This window comes from Aethalodelphis obliquidens, unplaced genomic scaffold, assembly GCF_003676395.1.
Source record: "Aethalodelphis obliquidens isolate GAN/ISIS:26980383/991018 unplaced genomic scaffold, ASM367639v1 scaffold42, whole genome shotgun sequence".
In the NCBI taxonomy this organism is placed as follows: Eukaryota; Metazoa; Chordata; class Mammalia; order Artiodactyla; family Delphinidae; genus Aethalodelphis; species Aethalodelphis obliquidens.
This window is the reverse complement of record NW_020837986.1, coordinates 4503719-4525184: the sequence shown is the minus strand read 5'-3', so window position 1 is coordinate 4525184 and position 21466 is coordinate 4503719. Positions and strand designations below refer to the sequence as shown.

At 42.8% G+C, this 21466-nt stretch overlaps 1 protein-coding gene across 1 annotated transcript in view; it reads right to left on the bottom strand.

Moving 5' to 3' along the window:
• PTPRT (protein tyrosine phosphatase receptor type T) overlaps positions 1–21466 on the bottom strand; it is a 1082400-nt gene that overhangs the window by 94323 nt on the left and 966611 nt on the right. The window contains exon 17 of the mRNA XM_027078280.1: positions 1897–2087. Within this exon, the coding sequence (XP_026934081.1) occupies positions 1897–2087 (191 nt within the window). The remainder of the gene's footprint in view (positions 1–1896; positions 2088–21466) is intronic.

The window sequence follows — 21466 nt, the reverse complement described above, 5'->3', positions numbered from 1 at the left end:
CGGCAGGCAGACTCTCAACCACTGCGCCACCAGGGAAGCCTGAAAAATACTATTTTACTTAGACCGTATTTGAAATTAACTGCTGGGGACAGGAATAAAGACACAGATGTAGAGAATGGACTTGAGGACATGGGGAGGGGGAAGGGTAAGCTGGGACGAAGTGAGAGAGTGGCATGGACATATATACACTACCAAATGTAAAATAGGTAGCTAGTGGGAAGCAGCTTCATTGCACAGGGAGATCAGCTCGGTGCTTTGTGACCACCTAGAGGGGTGGGAGGGAGATGCAAGAGGGAGGGTATATGGGGATATATGTATACGTATAGCTGATTCACTTTGTAATACAGCAGAAACTAACACACCATTGTAAAGCAATGACACTCCAATAAAGATGTTAAAACAAAAACAAAACAAAACAAAAGAAGTTAACTGCTGGTTCTCCTGAGCTGGTAATTACTCATGAGCATTGACATAAACGTTTTTGTTCACATAACTGCGTCAAACCGTTCTCCTTGCTACCATGTTTTATACTCTCAAAGTTTTAGGACCAGACAGGCCCTTAGTAATCACCTATCCAAACTCTTCATTCAACTGATAAAGAACTTCAAAACTCAGGTAGCAAAACGACAGGCCACACAGCTTGTTGTACTGGAATCTGGATGTCTGGACACCCCCTACCGCCAAATTTAGCACAATTTCATGACCTCACACAACTTCTGAAATATTGCTTTGTAAGCTCTTTCTCAGAATACAGCCTGAGAGATAAACTTAGTCTGCAGTATCAAGAATTCCAAATGTGTAGCATCTGAGTCGATGCATTTTCACTGCACAGTGAAACTGAACCTAGCATATCTGGGCCACAGGATGCATGTGAGAAAAAAAAAAAAAAAACACCACCACCACCACCACAACACAACCTAGTGCAACTAACTCAGAGCCTGGCACACAGCAAATGCTCAGAAGATATTTTGGGAAGGATGGAGGAGAGGTAGAGAGAGGAAAGGAAAAGAGAAGAAAGAGATGCTTGGGTCCAAAGCCGCCCGCAGCTGGATTCCGACAGGCTCAGGAGGGATGCAAAATTCTTCTTGGGGGTCAGGTGCTCTTTAGTGCAGGAAAACATCTTAATGAGTTTTTCCTTCTACCTTTTGTTTGTAAAAGGTGAGGCCTAAAGGGCAAGGAGTGAAACAAAAGGAGTGAGATAAAGATAGCTATAACTGTTCTGCATAATAAGGTAGAGGGAGCGGAGTTCTTTTCCTGGCTGCTATAAAAAGGAGGAGAAAAAAAAAAAGAAAATTTTAGGACACTAAAAGGAACTTTTGGGAAGGAAGTGGATAGAGACCTGTCTGGTGACCAGAACCTCACCTCAGGAGGACTTGTATTCAGGTACTTCCTGTACTTGGCTGCAATCCTTCTGTGATTCCCTAAACCTTAGTAACAACTGCTACTCACGAATCCTTGGCATTAGGGACTCGCTGGGGAGGAAGGTAAGGGATGTCCAAGGCAGGGGTTGCGGAGCAGGTACCGAGAGAGGGAGGACAGCAGTTGCCAGATGCGATATTGACTTGGGGGTGTTGAAAACACAACAGAAGCATGACCGTGAGGCAAGAGGTGACCAGGAGCAAGCAGGCCTGCTGAAAACCACTGGCAGGGGTGATCTGCTGGCTTTTCTACAACATGTGGGATGGGGGCGGGAGCCTTTCTATTGATATCTTCCCATTGCAGGCAGGCGTGACTCTAAACTGATGCAGTAGGTCTGGGTGGGCCTGAGATGGTGCATTTCCAGCAGGCTCCCAGGTGGTGTCGACGCTGCTGAACCCGGGACCATACTTTGAGTACCTTTAGTACCCATGAAGCCTCTGCGCCAATCAGGCAGTTTCCCGCAGGCTGGTCTCTTACCTCATATTCCTCCTTGAACCCGTAGCCCTGGCCTCTCTTCATCTGAGTGATGTGCTGGAGCAGGTCAGCCACCCGGATGGCGGGCTGGAACTGGTCCCGGGGATAGCTCATCTCCACGGGGTCACAGGCCCGGTAGGGGTGAGTCTGGATCGTGAGGGTGGGCTGGGACAGCTCCCCACGGCTGCCATCTGCTTCAAAAAGAAGGAGGGAGAACAGACCATCACCTATAGGAGTTTTGTCCTCTGTCCTCTGTGCCTCCCCTAGGTTGACCTCAGGAGGGCAGAGGGAACTAACTCAGGACTCAGCTGATCAGGGAACTGCAGAAAGAATAAAGAAACATGGTTTCCCTGGCGTGGCGGTGGCGGTAGATTTAAACATGAAAACAACAAACAAACCAGTGACACAATAACCCTTGGTTCGTTTCTACTTCAAGCGTGCATCTGGATGGAGTAAAGACAGGGTTCCAGGTTGGCTGTCATGTCCTGCCTGATTCTGTCCTTCCTTCAGGCTTGTCAGGGTGGTCTCAGGCAATCCAGGCCAATCCCAGAACCAGTGAGAAGCCAGGCAGGATGGATACTAGGAGTACCCTCCTGTTGAGGGAGCAGACTTCCTGGAATCGTCTCTGGTGCCTGCCTACAGGTGAGGAGAGCCTCAGGTCCCTGGAGATCAGAGCCATGTGTCTGCTTCTGGTCCATTTGCCTGCATCCCCGTGTGACCTGGTTTCTCTACTAGTTTGTTTCCTTTGGGTCATACACTGGGAGGAATTGGAGCCAGTCCTGGATCCGCAGTAGATAGCAGAGACCCTGACCCTCTCAGCTGCTCTCCAGCTATGGGCTCTGCAACAATGATCACCTTCTGCCTACTGTCTAGTTTCCCCAGAATTTAACACTCTTAATCCAGGAGTGATGCTGAACCTACCTTGCAGGTGGGGAAGCCTGAGCCTCCTCCTTCAGTCCTGACAGCTACTTCTCCCAGGCGTGGGTCCTACGCCTCATGTCCTTCATACATCTATCCTTGGTATAAGATCTATAATCTCTCCTGATAATAACCTTTAGACACACTGAATTATGTTAACTGCTCCCTACTAGTTGGGCCACCCTCAAAACTGATGCCTGCTTAGGTTGGAATTTGAATTCCTCTGCTCCCCTTAGACCAGTAAAACCACTTTCTTACCCTATGAACTCCCTGCCAGCCATACACTGTCAATCTTTCAGGGCCAGTTCGTCTTACCCAGAACCATTCAGGCTTGGTCTCCCCAACCTCCTCCCAAAGACATGGACAGTCTATGCTCTAGACCCTCCTGTTTGTGGCATGCAGAAGATGAGCACTGCCAGATCTGATGTGTCTCACCCGGATGTTTTCAGGCACTGCAAGGGACCAAGGCAGACCCCACGGGGCCTAGGCCACACTCGTTCCCTGGGAGTTCTAGCATACATTCCTCATTTTCTGCAACTTGTCTTTTCAAAATCCACGTATCTTTCAGCTTGTTTCTCTCTGTCGCCATAATCCATCAAACACTGATTCTGTATGTAAAAGTGAACCTTCCTCCTATGTGACAGCATGAGCAAAACTCTTCCTAGTAAGGAAGGATTGCCAACAGAAGGATCTAGAATATATAGGTTTATGCACCAGGAAGAAGGGCCTAGGTGAGACGTAAGCACAACTTTTCTGACAAGCATGAGAAAAATACTGCTGACTTTTCTCCTGGGATCTGAGGTAACAGGTGACACGTCTTCACTGGCGTTGCTTAAACATAGAGCTGGCAAATGTAGGCACAGCTTCCCTTCTCCATCACACCCTTGTGATCAGGAGTTAGATTTACTGAGACCCCACTCTGTTCCAGGGGCTCTGGTAGACACTGGAAATGCACAGAATACAGGTTTCACCCTCAAGGCTGGGTGGTCTAGTATAGGGTAGACAGACAAGAAGAACCACTGGAAGCATGAGCGGAGAAGCTGGAAAAGCCAAGCACATCTAGGTAAGCGCAAGGAAGATATGATGGAATGGAGGTAGAGGGTGGAAATACGATGGGGGTAAAGCCGTGAGACACGGTGTGAGGTCAGCCTAGAAAGGTGTGAATGTCTTAAGAATCTTCAAGCCAGTGGGAAACCACTGAAGGATTTTCAGAAGACTCCTTGTTAAAGACTCATGCTATTTCTTGTAGGCGTCCCAGCTGCCATGGATCTGAGGCCTCCTTCCAGTGAATATCACTCATGGGGATGGAGAAAAAAGGAGCACTTGAGTTTGCTTCTCTAGATGCTGCACTTCACGATTCCCAGGACAGGATGAACCGGAGTCAATGCCTGGAGCTCTGTGAGTGTCTCCCACCTAAGCCACTATCATATATGGTGACAGATATCTTCAGAGACCCACGGGCCTGGGACCTGGGCTGCCTGGGAGACCAGCTGCCTGGCAGAGATAGGCTCCTCAGGAAAGAGCATCTGACAACTTCTGTGAGATGCCAAGTGTTCCCAAAACCAAACAGCTACCAATATGGATATTTTCCTCTAAACACATTGCTAGACAGACTGTAAACTTGGTGTCAGCAAAACCAACACTGGAATGGAAAACAAACGTGTCTGAAATTTAGCAACTTGTATTGCTGTAACATTTGTAATAATGTCAGTGCTGGTGCTAATGATGCTATGAAGACTCGGAACCAAGGGAGTTTCAAGGTTTATTAATTCAACTAGTTGGACTCCCTTTTCCAATGTATCTTACTTCACCTATTCCCTATTAACCCCTGCTAATGCAGAAGTGATGCCTTTTATCACACCCCATTTCACCAGACCCACTATACTTAATTTTCCATCATTAGGTTTAATGAAAACCCAATTTCACAACTCACTTCTCTCAGGAACCTACAAGTAATGCTACATTTTTATCAGCCCCAATTAAAAATCGTTGTGATGTTCCTTTTCGAGAGGGAGGCTTAAAACTAATGTGTGATTCTGCTGCTAATTCAGCAAGGGTGCTGGAATCCACGTGCTGCTCGTAAAATGTAACTCAAACCAGCTGGCCCAGGGAGAGAACATTTTTCATTTTTCTCCTCACCAGACCCTTAATTTTCATGCCATTTCAACTGCTCATTTATAGGCCTTACATGTTTATTTGTCACATAATAATATTTTGGATTTCTTTGGCACCTTTTCTATAGCTGTTGTCTAAGGCTGTGAATTCCCCCGCAATGTGTCGTGTTGCTGCCCGTGAAGGGATGCTAGCGCGAGCAGAGGGATTATGGTGACGTGTATGAGATGCCAGGTCACCACCGTCCCTCTGATTTCCTCTTTTCTGTCTCTCTGCCAGTCGCTTTTCCTTCTTCCTTGGGAACCTGGTTTTGACCTTCTCTTTCTTTTTTATCCCCCTGCTACCAAGCCATTAGAGATCTCCCACTAGCAACAGCCACATATGTCCAATCACTTGCTAGGAACTGCCACTCCAGCCGGTTAACAAATATTTACTGAGTACCTACAGTGTACAAAGCACAGTGTTAGATATAAGCACAGACAGGAGGGTGGAGGAAAGTGTGTTCAGAGGGAGATACACTGCCACAGCCCTTGCAGGAGAGAAGAGGAGATAAGATGTGCATAAACATGTCTGACAAAGGTGGAACAGATGGGCTCCAGGAGGTGGGAGGATAACGTGTTGCAGAGTTAGGCACCGTGGAAACATCGCCCAAGCTTTAGGCATTCACGCCCCAGTTCTGTGGTTTTTGCCATCACTGTGTACAACCTGTACCAGCCCTGTCCAATAGAACTCTCCACAATGATGGAAATGGTCTGCATCTGTGCTGTGCAATATGGTAGCCACTGAACACATGTGACTACTGAGTGTGTGAAATGCGGCTAATGTGATGGGCAAACTGCATTTTACACTTTGCTTAATTTTAATTCACTTAAATTTAAATGTACACATGTGGCTTATGGTTACTGTACTAGGAAGCACAGATCTAGAGAAAGAGACATAGGGAGAGCATTCTGCAGTTACACAGAGGGTAAAGAGGTCCAGTGGAAATATAACATGGACCACGTATGTAAATTAAAATTTTCTTATAGCAACGTTAAATAAGGTAAAAAGGAACAAGTGAAATTAATTGCAATAAGAAATTTTGTTTAACCCAATACATCGAAATGATATTTCAACATAGAGTTGGTATAAAATTATTAATGATATATTTGACGTTCTTTATTCATACTCAGGCTTTGAAATCCAATGTGTATCTTATAAAGCATTTCAACTCAGACCAGCCATATTTCCAGTGCTTAACACCACATATGGTTAAGTGGCTATAGTATTAGACAGGGCGGGTGTACATCCAGTGCCAAATCAAGTTCTAAAGAGAGCTGACTTCGAGCTAGAGTGAACTCGAAAAGACTCTGATCTAGTGTAAGACAGCTCTAGCCCAGCACTGCCCAACAGAACTTCATATGATGATGGAAGTGCTCTGTATCTGCACATTCAATATGGTAGCCACTAGTCACCTATGACTGTCAAGCACTTGAAATGTGGCTAGTGGGACTGAGGAACTGAATTTTTACTTTAACCTAATTTCAATTAATTTAAATATAAATAGCCACCTGTGACCAGTGGCTACTGCACTGAACAGTGCGTATCTATATAGTCATGTCTTCAAAGTTTCTCTTTAAATCAATTTTCAACCATTGCTTTACTTTATCTCATTAAAAATGACGGTGAAATAGAAAATCATGGGCGTGATATGCTAGCTTTGACTTGTGACCTTCGAGAAAGAGTAGATTCACATACCCCCATCGCATATCCCCTCAGGAATGTTGAACAGTGCATATCTATATAGGAATTACCTTTTCTCCCTGTCTTAAATCTGACCAACTCCATAGGGCTGAACTTGTAAAACTAATAGTTAAGTAGAATGCCATTCCACTGTGCCACATTCTACGGAACTGAAATGGACATTATACAATTGACAATTGACACGGTTATACTTCATTACTTAAGGTAACACTGGCTCAAAGGACAAAAAAGAGATGCTTCATCTTTTCCCATTTTCTTTCCTGGGCTCAGAGAATCAAAGGCTCTAGCAAGCAAATACGGGCATCGGGCATCTCCAAGCCCTGTCTCTTCCTCGGTCCCTTTCACTGGCTAAGACAAAAGAGGGTGGATAAACACCTTTGTACCCCAGCACTCAGATTCAGTATTAGAAAAAATCTGAGATGGGAACAGTCATAGGAAAGTGCTTCTGGATTCATTTGCTCCTCCTGATAAAGAAATCAATCTTTCTCTTTGTGGAGAGAGTGTGAATTCCTTCTTCCACAGCTCTCACATGACTTGGAAGGATGGTGGAAGATACATCACATAGGGATGGGGACTGTGAACCTCCGTTACTTCTCCTGCTTAAGTCACAAGAAAAGGATTCCAATCAGTTGAACAGCGAAAGCAACGACAAGAATCTGCCTTCTCTGTTTATTGGCAAACACCAGTCCCTAGAGACCTCTCCTTCTTTGAAGTTAAGGAAAACAGAAACAAAACAACACGGCGTCTCAGAAAAATCTGCGATGTGAAAAATAAGAAAAATGACACTCTGGATGCTGATAAAAATAAAATTTTCAAAAGAAAAGTAGTCAGTGTTGACTGTTTACCCAACAGCCATCCCTCACCTTCTTCCTTTCTGGCAGAACCCCCAAACGAGTCTGCGTGCCCACACATTCCCCATGTGACTCAGAGGAGGATGACCCTATTCCAAGACGTAGGGGAAAATCCTGATTTGTTTAAGCCAATCAGATGTTCCTATCATCTTTGCCAATTTTCAAAACTTTTCAATGAGCTAGGAGGGAAGGTCTACTAGGGGAGTTCTATTTTCTTCTAAGAAAGATTTCCTTACTTCTAAGAAGGATATTCCAGGGGCTTCTGTCTCCTACTGGACATTACCATGTGTGGGTTTGATGCTTGGAACTGCTAAAGCAATCTCGCATCCAAGAAAGGATCCAGGCTAAGGGCAATGCCAACATGAGATGGCAAAGTGGAGAGCTTGAAAGGACGGGGGGCTTTAATGACATTCTTGGGCATCTCATTCAACCAATCAATGGAACCTCCTCTAACTCCTGACTTCCTGTTCTGTAAGATAACACATTAACTTATTGTTTAAGCCCATTTGATTTTTTTCTATAACCTACACAGTGGAAAACAGAAATGCATTTTAGATGGCATGAAATTCAAGAAAACATGGAAGAATAAAGAAAGTGAAAGATTAAACAATAAGAGGACAGCTTTTCCAAAATATGCATCAAGTGAAGAAGCAACTAGAGGAAAATTTGCTGAGTGAGGCAAGGAACGATGGTAAGGAAACCAAAACGGAAGAGCAGAATTTGAATGGACATTGGAATCTGTAATGAGAATAAGCAACAGGCAGAAACTTGTGGAGAATTAATTTGAGAAGCTTGTAGTGAACATATAAGGGAATGAGAACAATGAGACTTCTTTTTCCTTGGAATCTATCATCTGCTCATGTGTGTTCACGTGTGAAGGCACCAAAACGACATTTTCAGAGAAAAAAACAGACGTATAAAAGATAATTGCTGTTACTAAAGAAGAGAACAGAATAAACAAAATAGATGCAATAATAAAGGGTACAATGTAAAAACAGCTTTTTGGCAGAATAAAACCCCAAAATGAACAAAATGTGAAGAGCTCTCCATGTACAATTTAAAATTAGAACAAATCTCCTGATAATGTTATTAAATATTATTGATGTAGAAATACTCAGATAAACATCTAGGCTGGAAAAAAAGGCTATCCATAAAGAAAAAGAAACAATGCTAACCATATTTTCTGTTGCCCAAATTTAAATGCCAAAAATCACTGGAACAAAAATTTTTTTTTTTTTTTTTTTTTTTTTTTTGCGGTACGCGGGCCTCTCACTGCTGTGGCCTCTCCCGCTGCGGAGCACAGGCTCCGGACGCGCAGGCTCAGCGGCCATGGCTCACGGGCCCAACCGCTCCGCGGCACGTGGGACCTTCCCGGACCGGGGCACGAACCCGTGTCCCCTGCATCGGCAGGCGGACTCTGAACTACTGCGCCACCAGGGAAGCCCCGGAACAAAATTTTTGAGGGAAATATGCTGTGACTCCAAAATCATACCCTGATAAAAGTTGTTTTTCATTTGTGAGGCCACAGAAAGATGGTCCCTGATGCACAAAGATTCAGAAATTATACTGGCTCTGATTCTTTTCTAGAGGCTTGGGGAGGTGGGGAAACAAGGAAAACATTTTTTAGTTAAAAAAAATAAAGAACTCCCACAAGATCGGAGGAAACTGTATTTTAAAAGAACTGATTTGTTATACACCAAAATCAGTTAAACATAGACATGAGTATTAAAATCAAAATAAATGTGAGTTGAAACACAATGAACTAAAAAAAAGAATTGTTAATGAGAAACTATGTAAAAACATCTAACATAAAAATACTTGATTAAATTCTGAAATTTTACTCACAAAAACGAGGAAATGGGTGACTGATGGATCACTAGAAAAAAAATCAACTTCTTCACCTTTTATAATAGACAGTCAATATATACTATTTTAATCTTGCTCTTAAGGATCTAATTTCAAGCATGTGTGTGCATGCACATGTGTGTATGCACACACTTAAGTTAAAGGTATCAATTAGTAGAATAAAAAGAAGGGTTTATAGTTTTCAAATAGTTAGAGGCAGTAAACAAAGGAAACTCTGGACCCCTACCACATTTTGGTCTGGGGTCTGCATTTGTGCTCTGCGTGTGACAGAGCAACTGCAAACCTAGAAATCAACATACAAAATCCATGTAATACCACAGAAAATCTTCCTGTCCTGACAAGCAAATGAGAACCACTCTATAGAGCTATTTTCATAATCCAAGACATGTTAATTCCCACAGAACGAAACCGCCTCCACTAAAGATGAATTCATAGCGGAAAAATAAAATGTAAAGAAAGACAAGCCACGTGAGCAAGCTTATCCCCACAAGGGAGAGTCAGCAGACATGATACCCAGAGAGATATGCCTGCCAAGGATTGAAAATAATAAAACTGTCTAAGAGACAATAAAATAAATACACTTAGATAGATTAAAGAGGATATGGAAGGACTGTGAACCACAGCAATAAGGCAACACATCATGGAAAAAGGATGAGTGACTTTGCAAAATACAAATTTAACTTCTAGAGATGAAAAATATAGTCACTGAAAGTAGAAAGTAAGTAGATAAATATAAGAACAAATGATAATGGGACATAATAGAAGTTAAGGACACAACAGAGAAGCTGAAGAAAAACAAAAGCTGGTTCTTTCCTTCGAAAACACTGATAAATTAGACAAACCTCTGCCAAAAATGATTAAGAAAAAAGACACGTAAACCACTTCACAATTTCTAGAAACAGGTAGAACACTTTTATCACATGCTTGGATTGGCGAGTGAGTAACTGATTGGGAAAACCATGAAACACATCTGAAGACTCTGATGGATGTGGCCAGGGTCAGAAGTTACCTTCCAGCCCTTTACCAGAGCACCAGCTTTTTCTTAAAGTTTTATTTTGAGATAACTGTAGATTTACATGCAGTCATAAGAAATAACTTAGAGAGGCCCCATATACCCTTCAGTCAGTTTTCCCCAAGTTACCATCTTACATAACTATTACACAGCATCACAATCAGGAAATTGACATGAACACACTCCACTGAACTTACTTGGATTTCACCAGTTTTACGTGCACCTGTGCGTGTGTGTTCACAGCTGTATGTAATTTAATCACAGGTGTAGACTCCTGTGACCACCACAGCCAAGATGCAGAAGTACTTCCAGCCCAAGGATCCCTCACGTAACAAAACACTGGCCTTTGAGTTTCTCTGGGCTGGTTCCTGGACTCTGCGTGACTGTAGCAATAATGAAAAATAGTGTCTCTCAGTGAAACCCTGTGGTCTACTAGAGCCCCATAAACTGGGCCCCATCTTTCCTGAGGCTCCTCTAATCCAGGGGTCCACAGGGTGGCCATGTGTGACCACACATGCTGTGCACTGCTTGATTTTAGAGGGTGTCATTCATGTTATGGCCTTGCTTTTGTGACTCACGCCCTTTTAGTTAGGAGCCGTCAGTCTGTACTTGTTTAAGTGACCAGTTGTAGGGATCGTTATTTTTATTTTAGGTAAATCATAATGTGGAAAGTTTCATGCATGTGGTATCCAGGGGGAGGAATAAGTGAATTATTAGTCTGTGCATTTAGTGACCTAAGAGCTGAGCCAGAGTTAGGAAGGGAGACCTCTGTTCAGAGTGTCTTCTGTGGGTCAGGAGTGAATTGGACCCTCATGGGGGGTTTTGTGTGTGTGCGTGTGTGTGTGTGTGTGTGTGCGTGCACACGCGTGCAATGCTCAGCAAGCACTTGAGTTTTCCCTCACCTCTGCTGCAGCCAGAGGTAGATGGTTTTTATCTGTTTGATAAAATAGACATCTACATGACAGACTCTAGGCCCATCCACCTCACCACAAATAACTCAATTTTGTTTCTTTTTATGGCTGAGTAGTATTCCATTGTATATCTGTGCCACAGCTTCTGTCATACAGAGCAAAGTAAGTCAGAAAGAGAAAAACAAATACCGTATGCTAACACATATATATGGAATCTAAGGAAAAAAAAAAACGTCGTGAAGAACCTAGGGGTAGGACGGGAATAAAGACACAGACCTACTACAGAATGGACCTGAGGACACGGGAAGGGGGAAGGGTAAGCTGGGACAAAGTGAGACAGTAGCAGGGACATATATACACTACCAAACGTAAAATAGATAGCTAGTGGGAAGCAGCCGCGTAGCACAGGGAGATCAGCTCGGTGCTTTGTGACCACCTAGAGGGGTGGGATAGGGAGGGTGGGAGGGAGGGAGACGCAAGAGGGAAGAGATATGGGAACATATGTGTATGTATAACTGATTCACTTTGTTATAAAGCAGAAACTAACACACCATTGTAAAGCAATTATACTCCAATAAAGATGTTAAAAAAAATAGACTTCTAGGTATGATTGTGCTTGAAGAAAGGATTTCACTGTTAAAAAAAAAAGACTTTGAAAGTCTTTTTTATTTTTCATTTTGTCACAATTTCATGAAAATCAGCGGGAAAACAAGACAGCAAAAGTGCTGATACCAGGGTTCACAGCATAGGTTTTATAAACTTAATTCAAACAAAAATGAAGATCACTTGGCGAGCCAGAAGCAACAGACCTGTAGCAACAAGAGGATGCTTTTTGGTCTTAACTGCTCAGTGATCAAACTAGGAAAGGAGAGAACAAAGCTGAGGGGTACGTATGAGATCTTGGAAATATACTGCTGAACCACAAAGGAGAAGGGGTATAATGCTGAACTTTGAAAATGTTTCAGCTCACCAGAAACACAAACTCTTTTTTGTAACGTCGAAGTCCAGTGTTTAATTATTGCATAGTCACCATCCACTTGCAGTTCTGTTTGAAGTAACGGATTATCTGAACTTTGATGAGTAGAAAAATACCCCATAAATAGGCAGTGATACATGTGCCTAAAGAATTTTGTAAACAGATGATAAAGTATGGTACAAATTTTGGCTGGTAAGGAATGGCTTCCTGGGGATTATACTGCTTATCAGATGAGAATGAAGTATATTAAGAAGAAAATGTGAGTTTACACAATGTTATCATTGTGAAGTTATTTAATACTATTAGTAGAAAAGTCTGTATATGGATGTTTGTGTTAGTATAGATAGGATATTCCAAAGAACGTAAAGGAACATGTCCTGCTTAGTAAGTTACTTGAAGCAGAAATAATAAAGAAAAGTAAATTGTATGGTTTTGATATTCTTGCAAGCAGGAAACAGAGGGATTCTAGGGTGGCTTCTGAGAGAGATTTGGACAGGGGGGATGACAGGTTGTGTGGGGAAGGGTGTGTTTCTGTCAGACTGAAGGTTACAGCTTTGTTGTGACTCCAGCTTGGGCAGGGCGATGATTTGGAATTTCTCCCTCGCTCCAGAGTTGTGCTCACACTAAAAGCAACCAGCCCAGCATTCTGTGTTGTGTATGTATCACTGAACTCTGAGACCCACGTCCTCATAGGAAGGTACGTGATGGAAGGGAAAAAAAAGTAAATAATGCCTCACATCGAAAACGTTTCCTTTCCCTCATCTGTCAAAATCATAGTAAGACAAAGGTATGCAAAACAGTTGCAGAGTGATACTTAGCTGAACTAGAAAAACTCAATTCTGTCAGGTTTTACAGTCTTCAGCCTGACAGGTGACTTTGTCTTTTGTTCATGTATACGAAAGAGAAAATGAAATGCTAAACTTGTCTGGGAAAGGGAGAGGAAATTGAAATGTGCAACAGCTGTTTGAAACGCGATTGCCATTATCCTGGATGGAGAGAAGCCTGCTTTCTTCATTTCAAACTACGCCCTGGATACTTAAGCAGAGTGTGTGGATATAATAAGCTACAAAGACAACAGAACATTAATAGAGTGGAAACAACACAGTCTTGGAGTTATAAGACTTGAGTGTTCATCCTGGTTTTGCCACTAAATTGTCCTGCACAATTACTTTCACCTTCTGGATCTTAACTTTAAAATTATGAAGTTGAATTAGACCACTCCTTCTCAACTTTCAATATACACGCTGGAGACAGTTTAAAATGCATATTCTAATTCAGTGAGTCTGGAATGTGATCCGAGAGTCTGCATTTGTAACAAGCTCCCAGGTGACGGAGATGCTGCTGGTCCGTGGACCTGCGCTTTGAGTGGTAGGAGATTAGATGGTCTTTAAGGGAGCTTCCAGTTAAGAAATACAATTTGTTCATTAATGGTCCTGGAGTTACTCAATAAGGCAAGCACTGTCCTTTCTGCTTCTAGTGAATGAATGAGGTGGTACACCTTAGTACTGTTCGAAACCAACCAAACAAAAACATTCAAGCAACCAATGCTGCTGGCCTTTACTCTGGGAAGGACAAGATACCTAACACTCTCATAAGAACTGATAAAGCTGTGTGTGCACATCAAGGGTTAGCCTGGCAGACCCTCAGCTGTTAAATTACAGAAGTTGACTGCAATGGCAACCTACTGTGTTTTATGTAGTGGATCCCAAACCATTGGGCCATACAAGAGTCACTCAGGGAACATGTTAAATATAGATTTCTTCCCTAGACCTAAGGACTTAGTAGCTTTAGTTTGGGGCCAGTCATGTTTGGGAACTATTGTTACAACCATTTACTGGGGGTCAGGGCAGTGACTGGGGGCCAGAAAGGGGAATTTTGACTCAATTCCTGATTGAAACATAGTAAAGAAGATCAATCCTACAGGCCTGCTGCTCACCAACTTCTCCAGAATTCCTGTGGCTTCTTCTCATGGTAACAAAGGTGTGCAGGTCATAAGGGAATCACGGTTATAGAGAAACTGCCTCTGAATAGTAGCACTTGTGGGATGTCAATGCTTTAAGGACCCCTGAAAGTTGCAGTGAGAGATCTTAACTACAGTTCCTATTCTTTTTTGGTTGTAGAAATGCAACAGAAGAACCAAGGTTAAATCCTGGCTCTACTACTTATTAACCAAAAAGCTTCTGGTAAATTCTTATACCATATCACATATTAAGCCATGCATTAATTATCTATCACTACTTAACAAACCATCCCCCAAATTAGCAACTTAAAATAACAAACATTTACTATCTTACAGTTTCTGTAGGTCGGAAATCTGAGTGCCACTTCCACGGGTACCTCTAGCTCTAGGTCTTTCATGAACCTGCACGCACGCTGTCAGATGTGACTGTGGTTGCATGTGAAGACTCATCTGGGGGGAAGAATCTGATTCCAAGTTCACTCATGCGGTCACTAGCAAACTTATTTTCTCCTGGGTTATTGGAGTAACCACGGCCAGTGGGTCTCCCCATAGGGCAACTCATAACATGGCAGCTGGCTTCCCATGGAGCAAGCAAATGAGAGAGAGAGAGAAAGCGAGCAGCCCGGATGGAAGCCCCAGACTTTTTATAACCTAATCTTGAAAGTGACACCTCAATACTTTGTTACATTCTATTCGTTAGATGCCAGTCAGTAGATCCAGCCTGCACTCAGAGGAAGGGATAATACAAGGATGTGTGAAAGGAGGCAGGAGTCATCGGGGCCGTCTCAGAGGCTGCCAATTACAAACCCCAATGTCACCCCACAACGCTTTTGTGAGAGCCCGAAGAAATAATGTCAATAAAAGAGCATTTATGTATGTTACAGCAACATACACATGTGGGTGTACATATTATAATAACTTATCCCAAGGGGTCCAATCAAAACCCTCCAGCTACTTTTATTTACCTTTCATTAGCACTCAGTTAATGAAAGTTCTTTAATTCATGAAAGGTTCTAAACTACCCTCTCTACACTTTTCCAAAGATTTTTCCAATACCTGATACTTCACGGGAAATAAATGATTTAATTTTCCTTACAACATGCATTGCCACTGACAACAGTCTTTAATCGCTGAAGAGTTAACAGTGCACTTTGAATTGCCTTACGCAGATAAAACATTCATTCCCTAAGTAAATGAATTAGCCACATAATTGACAGTCGATTCCAGTAATAAAACACTAATTAAGTGATTCTGCTAAGTAAAAAGTGCAATGTGATGAATTTGCTAAACAATGGCCTAACTAATAAATTTTCATGTTAAATAAATGACTTAGAATGGTGACTAAATGCTCACCATGTTTAGGGGCAGTTGAAAATGCAATGGTGCTTTTAGAAAACAATGACAGAAGTGATCCTGCCAGCTAACACCCTTAACAACATTACACTGGGTTCCTTGCCAAGCAGGGACCTAGTGAATACGTCTGAATGGGGCAGATGTACTAGATTTGGGGAGTGGGGGAGGGCAGGGAAATCACCATGGTCATAGCCTGAGTGACTAGCTTAAAAGAGAACTTGGAGGGATTTCCCTGGTGGCACAGTGGTTAAGAATCCGCCTGCCACTGCAGGGGACATGGGTTCGAGCTCTGGTCTGGGAAGATCCCACGTGCCGCGGAGCAACTAAACCCGTGCGCCACAACTACTGAGCCTGCGCTCTAGAGCCCGCGAGCCACAACTACTGAGCCCACGTGCCACAACTACTGAAGCCCGCGTGCCTAGAGCCCGTGCTCCGCAACAAGAGAAGCCACCGCAATGAGAAGCCCGGGCACTGCAACAAAGAGCAGCCCCCGCTTGCCGCAACAAGAGAAAGCCCGTGCACAGCAACAAAGACCCAATGCAGCCAAAAATAAATAAATAAATTTATATAAAAAAAAAAAAAGAGAGAGAGAGAGAGAGAACTTGGGAAGTCCAGTATAGCCAGACTGGAGTCACAGCAGAACTGAGTAATGGGCAAGTGGAGAAAGGCTTCAATGCCAGACCTTACTGGGCTAAGGAAGGTCAGAATCAGCACCAAAGAGAAACATGGAAAGCAGTGGCTTCATAGGTACAAGGGTCTTTGTTGTCCTTTGGAAGCATCTTGGGTTAACCTATTTACTATGGTGCCTTCTGAAAGGATGTGGATTGAGAGAAGTCCATGCTTCTTGTGGGCTCTACTGGTTTGGACTTCCACGTTCTGTCCAACAAAGAACAGCGTAGACTGCTCATCATGAAAACCTTGCTCTCTGGACCCCTGCAGCTGGAATAGAGTCTTGCTCTTCCTTGAAAATATCAGGCACACTCTTGCCTTGGGTGCCTCGAACAGGGACACTCTTGACATTTTATCTTTTTCAAGTCTTCGGTCAAATTTCATCTTCTGTAAAACTGCAATGTTCCCCCACTTATAACTCCAAATACCACTTATCTTGTTCCATTTTTTTCATAGCACTTGTCATTTTCTATAATGCCATATAATTTACTTATCTTTTTATTGACGATTGTTTATTTTCTGTCTCTCTCTTTCCACTCCCTACCACCACTACCATGTAAGCTTTATGAGGACATAAAGGGAGGGAATTTTCCCTGCTTTATTCACTTGATGTAGCATGAAAGCTAACACGTGTCTAGCACATAGCAGGTGCTCAACAAACATTGATGAGTGAATGAATGGCAGGAGGGTTCTCATTATGTTCTAATCACTGAAGAGAGTAGTGCAATCTGGGATTTGAAGACATCAGCATCAAAGTATGCCATCTCCCCAATGGCCTCACAAGTGTCTGCATATCTCACGTTACTTGGGAGGGAGTACATTATAGTAGTCAGGATCATATGCAAGATAAATATTAGGTTTAAATCCCTGATATAACTCTTACTAGCTATGTGACCTTGAACAAGTTACTTAGTATCTCTGAACCTCAGTCTCTACACTTGTGAAAGAAGCCTGATTCCAATAATAACTGTCACTTCAAAAGTTGTAAGGATTAAAGGATACAGCATATCACCACATCCTGCATAGCCCCTGGTACATAGTTAGGGCTAAATAAAGGTTAGTTTCTTCTCTTTTCCCCTTTAAAGACAATGAGGTATATTCCTTAAACATAAAAGTTGACCTTTCAGATTTTCCCAAATATTGGGAATATCCACAAGTGAATAAAGTTGGAGAAGGCTAAGCAGTGACTGGGGTGCGAGGGGGAGAAGGAAAAAATTGTTAGAAGCATACAGCCCTCTGGAGGAGACAAGGGAGGTCACAAGGGTAGGGGCAGCTGTAGCCACAAAGTAGTTCTGAAGAGTGTTCCTTCTGTGTTCCAGTCCTGCACTGAATGATGGAGTCCAAGAATGCCATCATTGGCCATGAGGTCTTTAGAATTAATGATGAGGACAAAGATATTAGGATTAGGACTTCCCAAGAAAAGGAATTGCAAACAGCACCCCACCTATGTCTCCCAGACTAGTGCAATGGTCTCCTCCTGGTCTCCCCACCTCCACCATGGGATCAAAACCTAAGAGTAACCTTAGTCATCTTCAAGACTGCAGGACCACGTTTTTCACACAGTCCACAAGAATAGTCGATTGAATACAGAATAGTGAATCATTGTGATCCATCTTGATCACAAAATTAACATAATGGTTCATTCGACAAATACTCATCAAGCATCTGTCATATACCAAGCACCTAACGCTAGTCTCTAGGGACACAGTGATGGTTAAAACAGAAGTGGTCTCTGCACTTTGGAGCTTACAGTTTGTGAAGAAGGCAGACAGTAACCAAAAAACTGTTAAATAAATATCTGAATACATAATACTTGTGAAAGAAGGGACTAGAAAAAAATGGTCACTGTTTATATTAGAGATTAGGAAGTCCTCAAAAGATGACAGAGAATCATAGATCTGAAGGATTAATAAGGGTAAACAATGAATGACAGAAAGGAAGAATGTTCCAGGAAGAGGGAAGGGAATTGTGGAAGCCATGATGTTGGAAAATACTTAGTGTTTTCCAAGAATAGAAGGAAAGTCAATATGACTGAACTATACTGAGAAATCCAGAGAGTGGTTAGAGATGAGACCAAAGATGTAGACAGGAATCAGATCATTCTGAGTCTTACAGGCCATGAGATGCATTTTAACTTTACTCTGAGGGCAAAGGGGAGCCGGTGACAGGTTTTCAGATGGACGGTGGCGTGGTAGGACTTGCATTTTTAAATTGCAGAACAGGCTTGGCAAATAGCTATTTTATAAGTAAAGCATAATAATGACATTGAATTATTAGGTAAACCTCTGCTGATGGATCAATTTGCAAGGAGAGTGATGGGACAGTAAAAGAAGGGTTATTAATAAGAATGGGGACCAGATTTACAAGTGCATGTATTTGCTAGGGCCCAGCTGGCTGACGACTCAGTGGAGGACCACATGAGTCTTCACTGTAGCAGAAACAGAAGTGACTCTGCTACTTTGGAGTGACTCTCTTACTTTCTGAGCCTCTGTCACATCTGTAGATCAGAGGGAATTTCATCCAACCTATATCAAAGACCCTGAAGATGAAAGGGGTTTTCACCTTGGAAAAACTGAATTGGCCCAATGAGACATTAACTGAATAAGGATACTAATTTCAAAAATCGAATATGTCCAAATATTTTCAGGCATCAAACCATCAAAATGTTGACTGATCAAGAAAATATAGAGCAAGCATGGATATCTAATCAGTACTTCTGGACTTAACAGTCCCGAGAATGGAATGTTGTAGAACATCCTCTCTCTATCACCTGCTTCATTACAAACAGTTGGCCACACCAATTTGTTTGTAGTCACTATTAATTCTGTAAGCAGGTGTGTGTGTGTGTGTGTGTGTGTGTGTGTGTGTGTGTGTGTGTGTGTGTGTGTGTGCATGTATAAAATAAATGTCCACTGCAGCCGTGTTTTATGCTAAGTCACTTTCCTTGGATCTGATACATGCAGAAACAATACTTACTTTTTATTAGTCTTATCAACTCACACTCCAATACATTCTCCTCACTGTCAGTGGGATGATCTTTCTGGAACTGGACTCAATCCTGCTTCTCCACTTCTTAAAATCTGTGCTAGCTCCTTACAGAAAACATTATAAATTCCAAACTCTCTAGTTTTGACAATCTTTAAGACACAGCCCTTGATCCCTTTTCTAGGTTCATCTCCCACCACCTAATCCCATGGAGTTAAAAATCCAAATACTCCAGGGATGTCAAACTACTCATAACTACAAGTCCAAGGGTAAGGACTTCCTGAGAAAGAGGTCAGGGTCAGGGTGTCTCAAGGAGGATCAGGCCGCCGGGCAGAGACACCAACATCTGTCTCCTGCCCTTCATATTCTCTCTCAAGCTCTAGGGAAAAGATCATTTTATTGATGTCTTTTGGACTCTGTATTTTAGCGAAGACATTCACACTCACAAGGAATTGTACATGAGAGCAAAAGCTCTTTCCAGATTCTGAAGATCTTCAGAGACCTTGCCAAACCACGTGCTAGTAACGCAAGAGTTATCGCTGTAACCTAAGTGGAAACTGGAGATTTGGAAAGTATTCCGATTTATCGTTCACTCTAATCAGCCAGGCAGACCTCACACCGTGGCGCCCACGTGCATGTACTCTCTTCTTTTAGAACAGTGTGGTAGTTTAATCTCGAAGATGACCACCATTCTTTCCCTTCCTGTAGACACGTGCCATTTCCCCTGCTGAGACGTGGAGCCTGCTTCTCCACTCTTTTAGGCTTACCTGGGATGCTTTTAATAATGATATGCAGCAGAAGTAATGCCGGCCAGTTCTCAACCTGGTTTTAAGAGAACTGGCATTCCTCCCGGCTTTCTCAGAACACTCTCTCTGGGGGAAGCCAGCCAGCATGTAATAAGTCTGACTACCACGAGTCTGCCATGCTACAGAGAAGACCAAGTTAGACGCACAGGGAGAGAGACCAGCCATCCCCAGATGTTCTAGTCATTGCGACCAAGGGGTCAGACACACAAATAAATGAGCCATTTGGGCATTCCATCCCTAGCAGATGCCACTTGAGGAAGAAATGAGGACCCAGACATATGGCTCTCGGAGAGCCATCCCAATTATTTCCAGCCATTCAAGTCATTCCATCTGAGTCTCCTCATTTTCACGCAGACACAACCACTATCCCTGCTCACTCCTGCCCCAACTCTTGGCCTACAGAATTGTGAGCACAATATAATGGTGGTTGTTTTATGCCATTAAGTACTGACGTGCTGTGTCATAACAAAACAAAGACAGCAATAACATGTTTCTCCTTTTCTGCCTTGACAATCTCTGATCACTCATTGTTTAAGATTCAGCTCCGCCCTGACACTTTCCTTGATCATCCTGAAGCAGCCCAAGAAGCCAAATTCCATTTCCTACTGATATTCTATCAACTCATTTTGGCTTCTTCTCATCTAAAAAACGAACAGTTCAAACCCCTTCCTTTCTACTTAGTGAGTTTCAATAACCAAAGAACATCTCAGCTCCCAAGACAAATCATGTGGGGAAGCCAGCTCTCCATGACCATACAGATTGGATCCATGTAATTGATGCCCACTGTCTCTCAGAACATTCCCGGATAACTGATGTTCTCATGGCTACTCGTGAGGCCATCCAGCCAGTGGAGCCTCACAGTCTGTTATATCTGCCTCCTGACTTCACTCTTTTTCTTGTTTCTTCCACTGGCACAGCCAGATAGCAGCCTATCTGAGTCTTTGCCTGTATTTGTGTCTGGTCTGAAGACCACCAGCTGTTATCCTTCCCTTTTCTTATGAATAGAGGAATGATTGTAGCACATTACCAGAGCAGCCAACAGTTAACTACTTGAGGATATTTTCAGTAGCAGCTCCCAATTTTGCAGGAACAATGAAAAGGGACTTGTGAAATTCCCCCCCAGTGTTGGCAGACTAGAGGTTGGTGACAGGGGTGGAGACATGCTAAGATCTGGATATCAGCTGACTGGCAAAGAAACATTCTTTGATTCCTTTCTCTGCTGCACTCAATTCTGAATGCAGAAAGTGGGTCAACAGTGTATAGTATCAGCTGTACCAGGCTTTCTAAATATTCCTTTTTATTCTGACTTAGTATTGCTATGCCTGAGTCGCATCTATCTGCACATCCATCCATTTATCCATCTAGTCAACTAAATAAGAATTTCTGTCTATCTCTTCTGTGCCACACACCA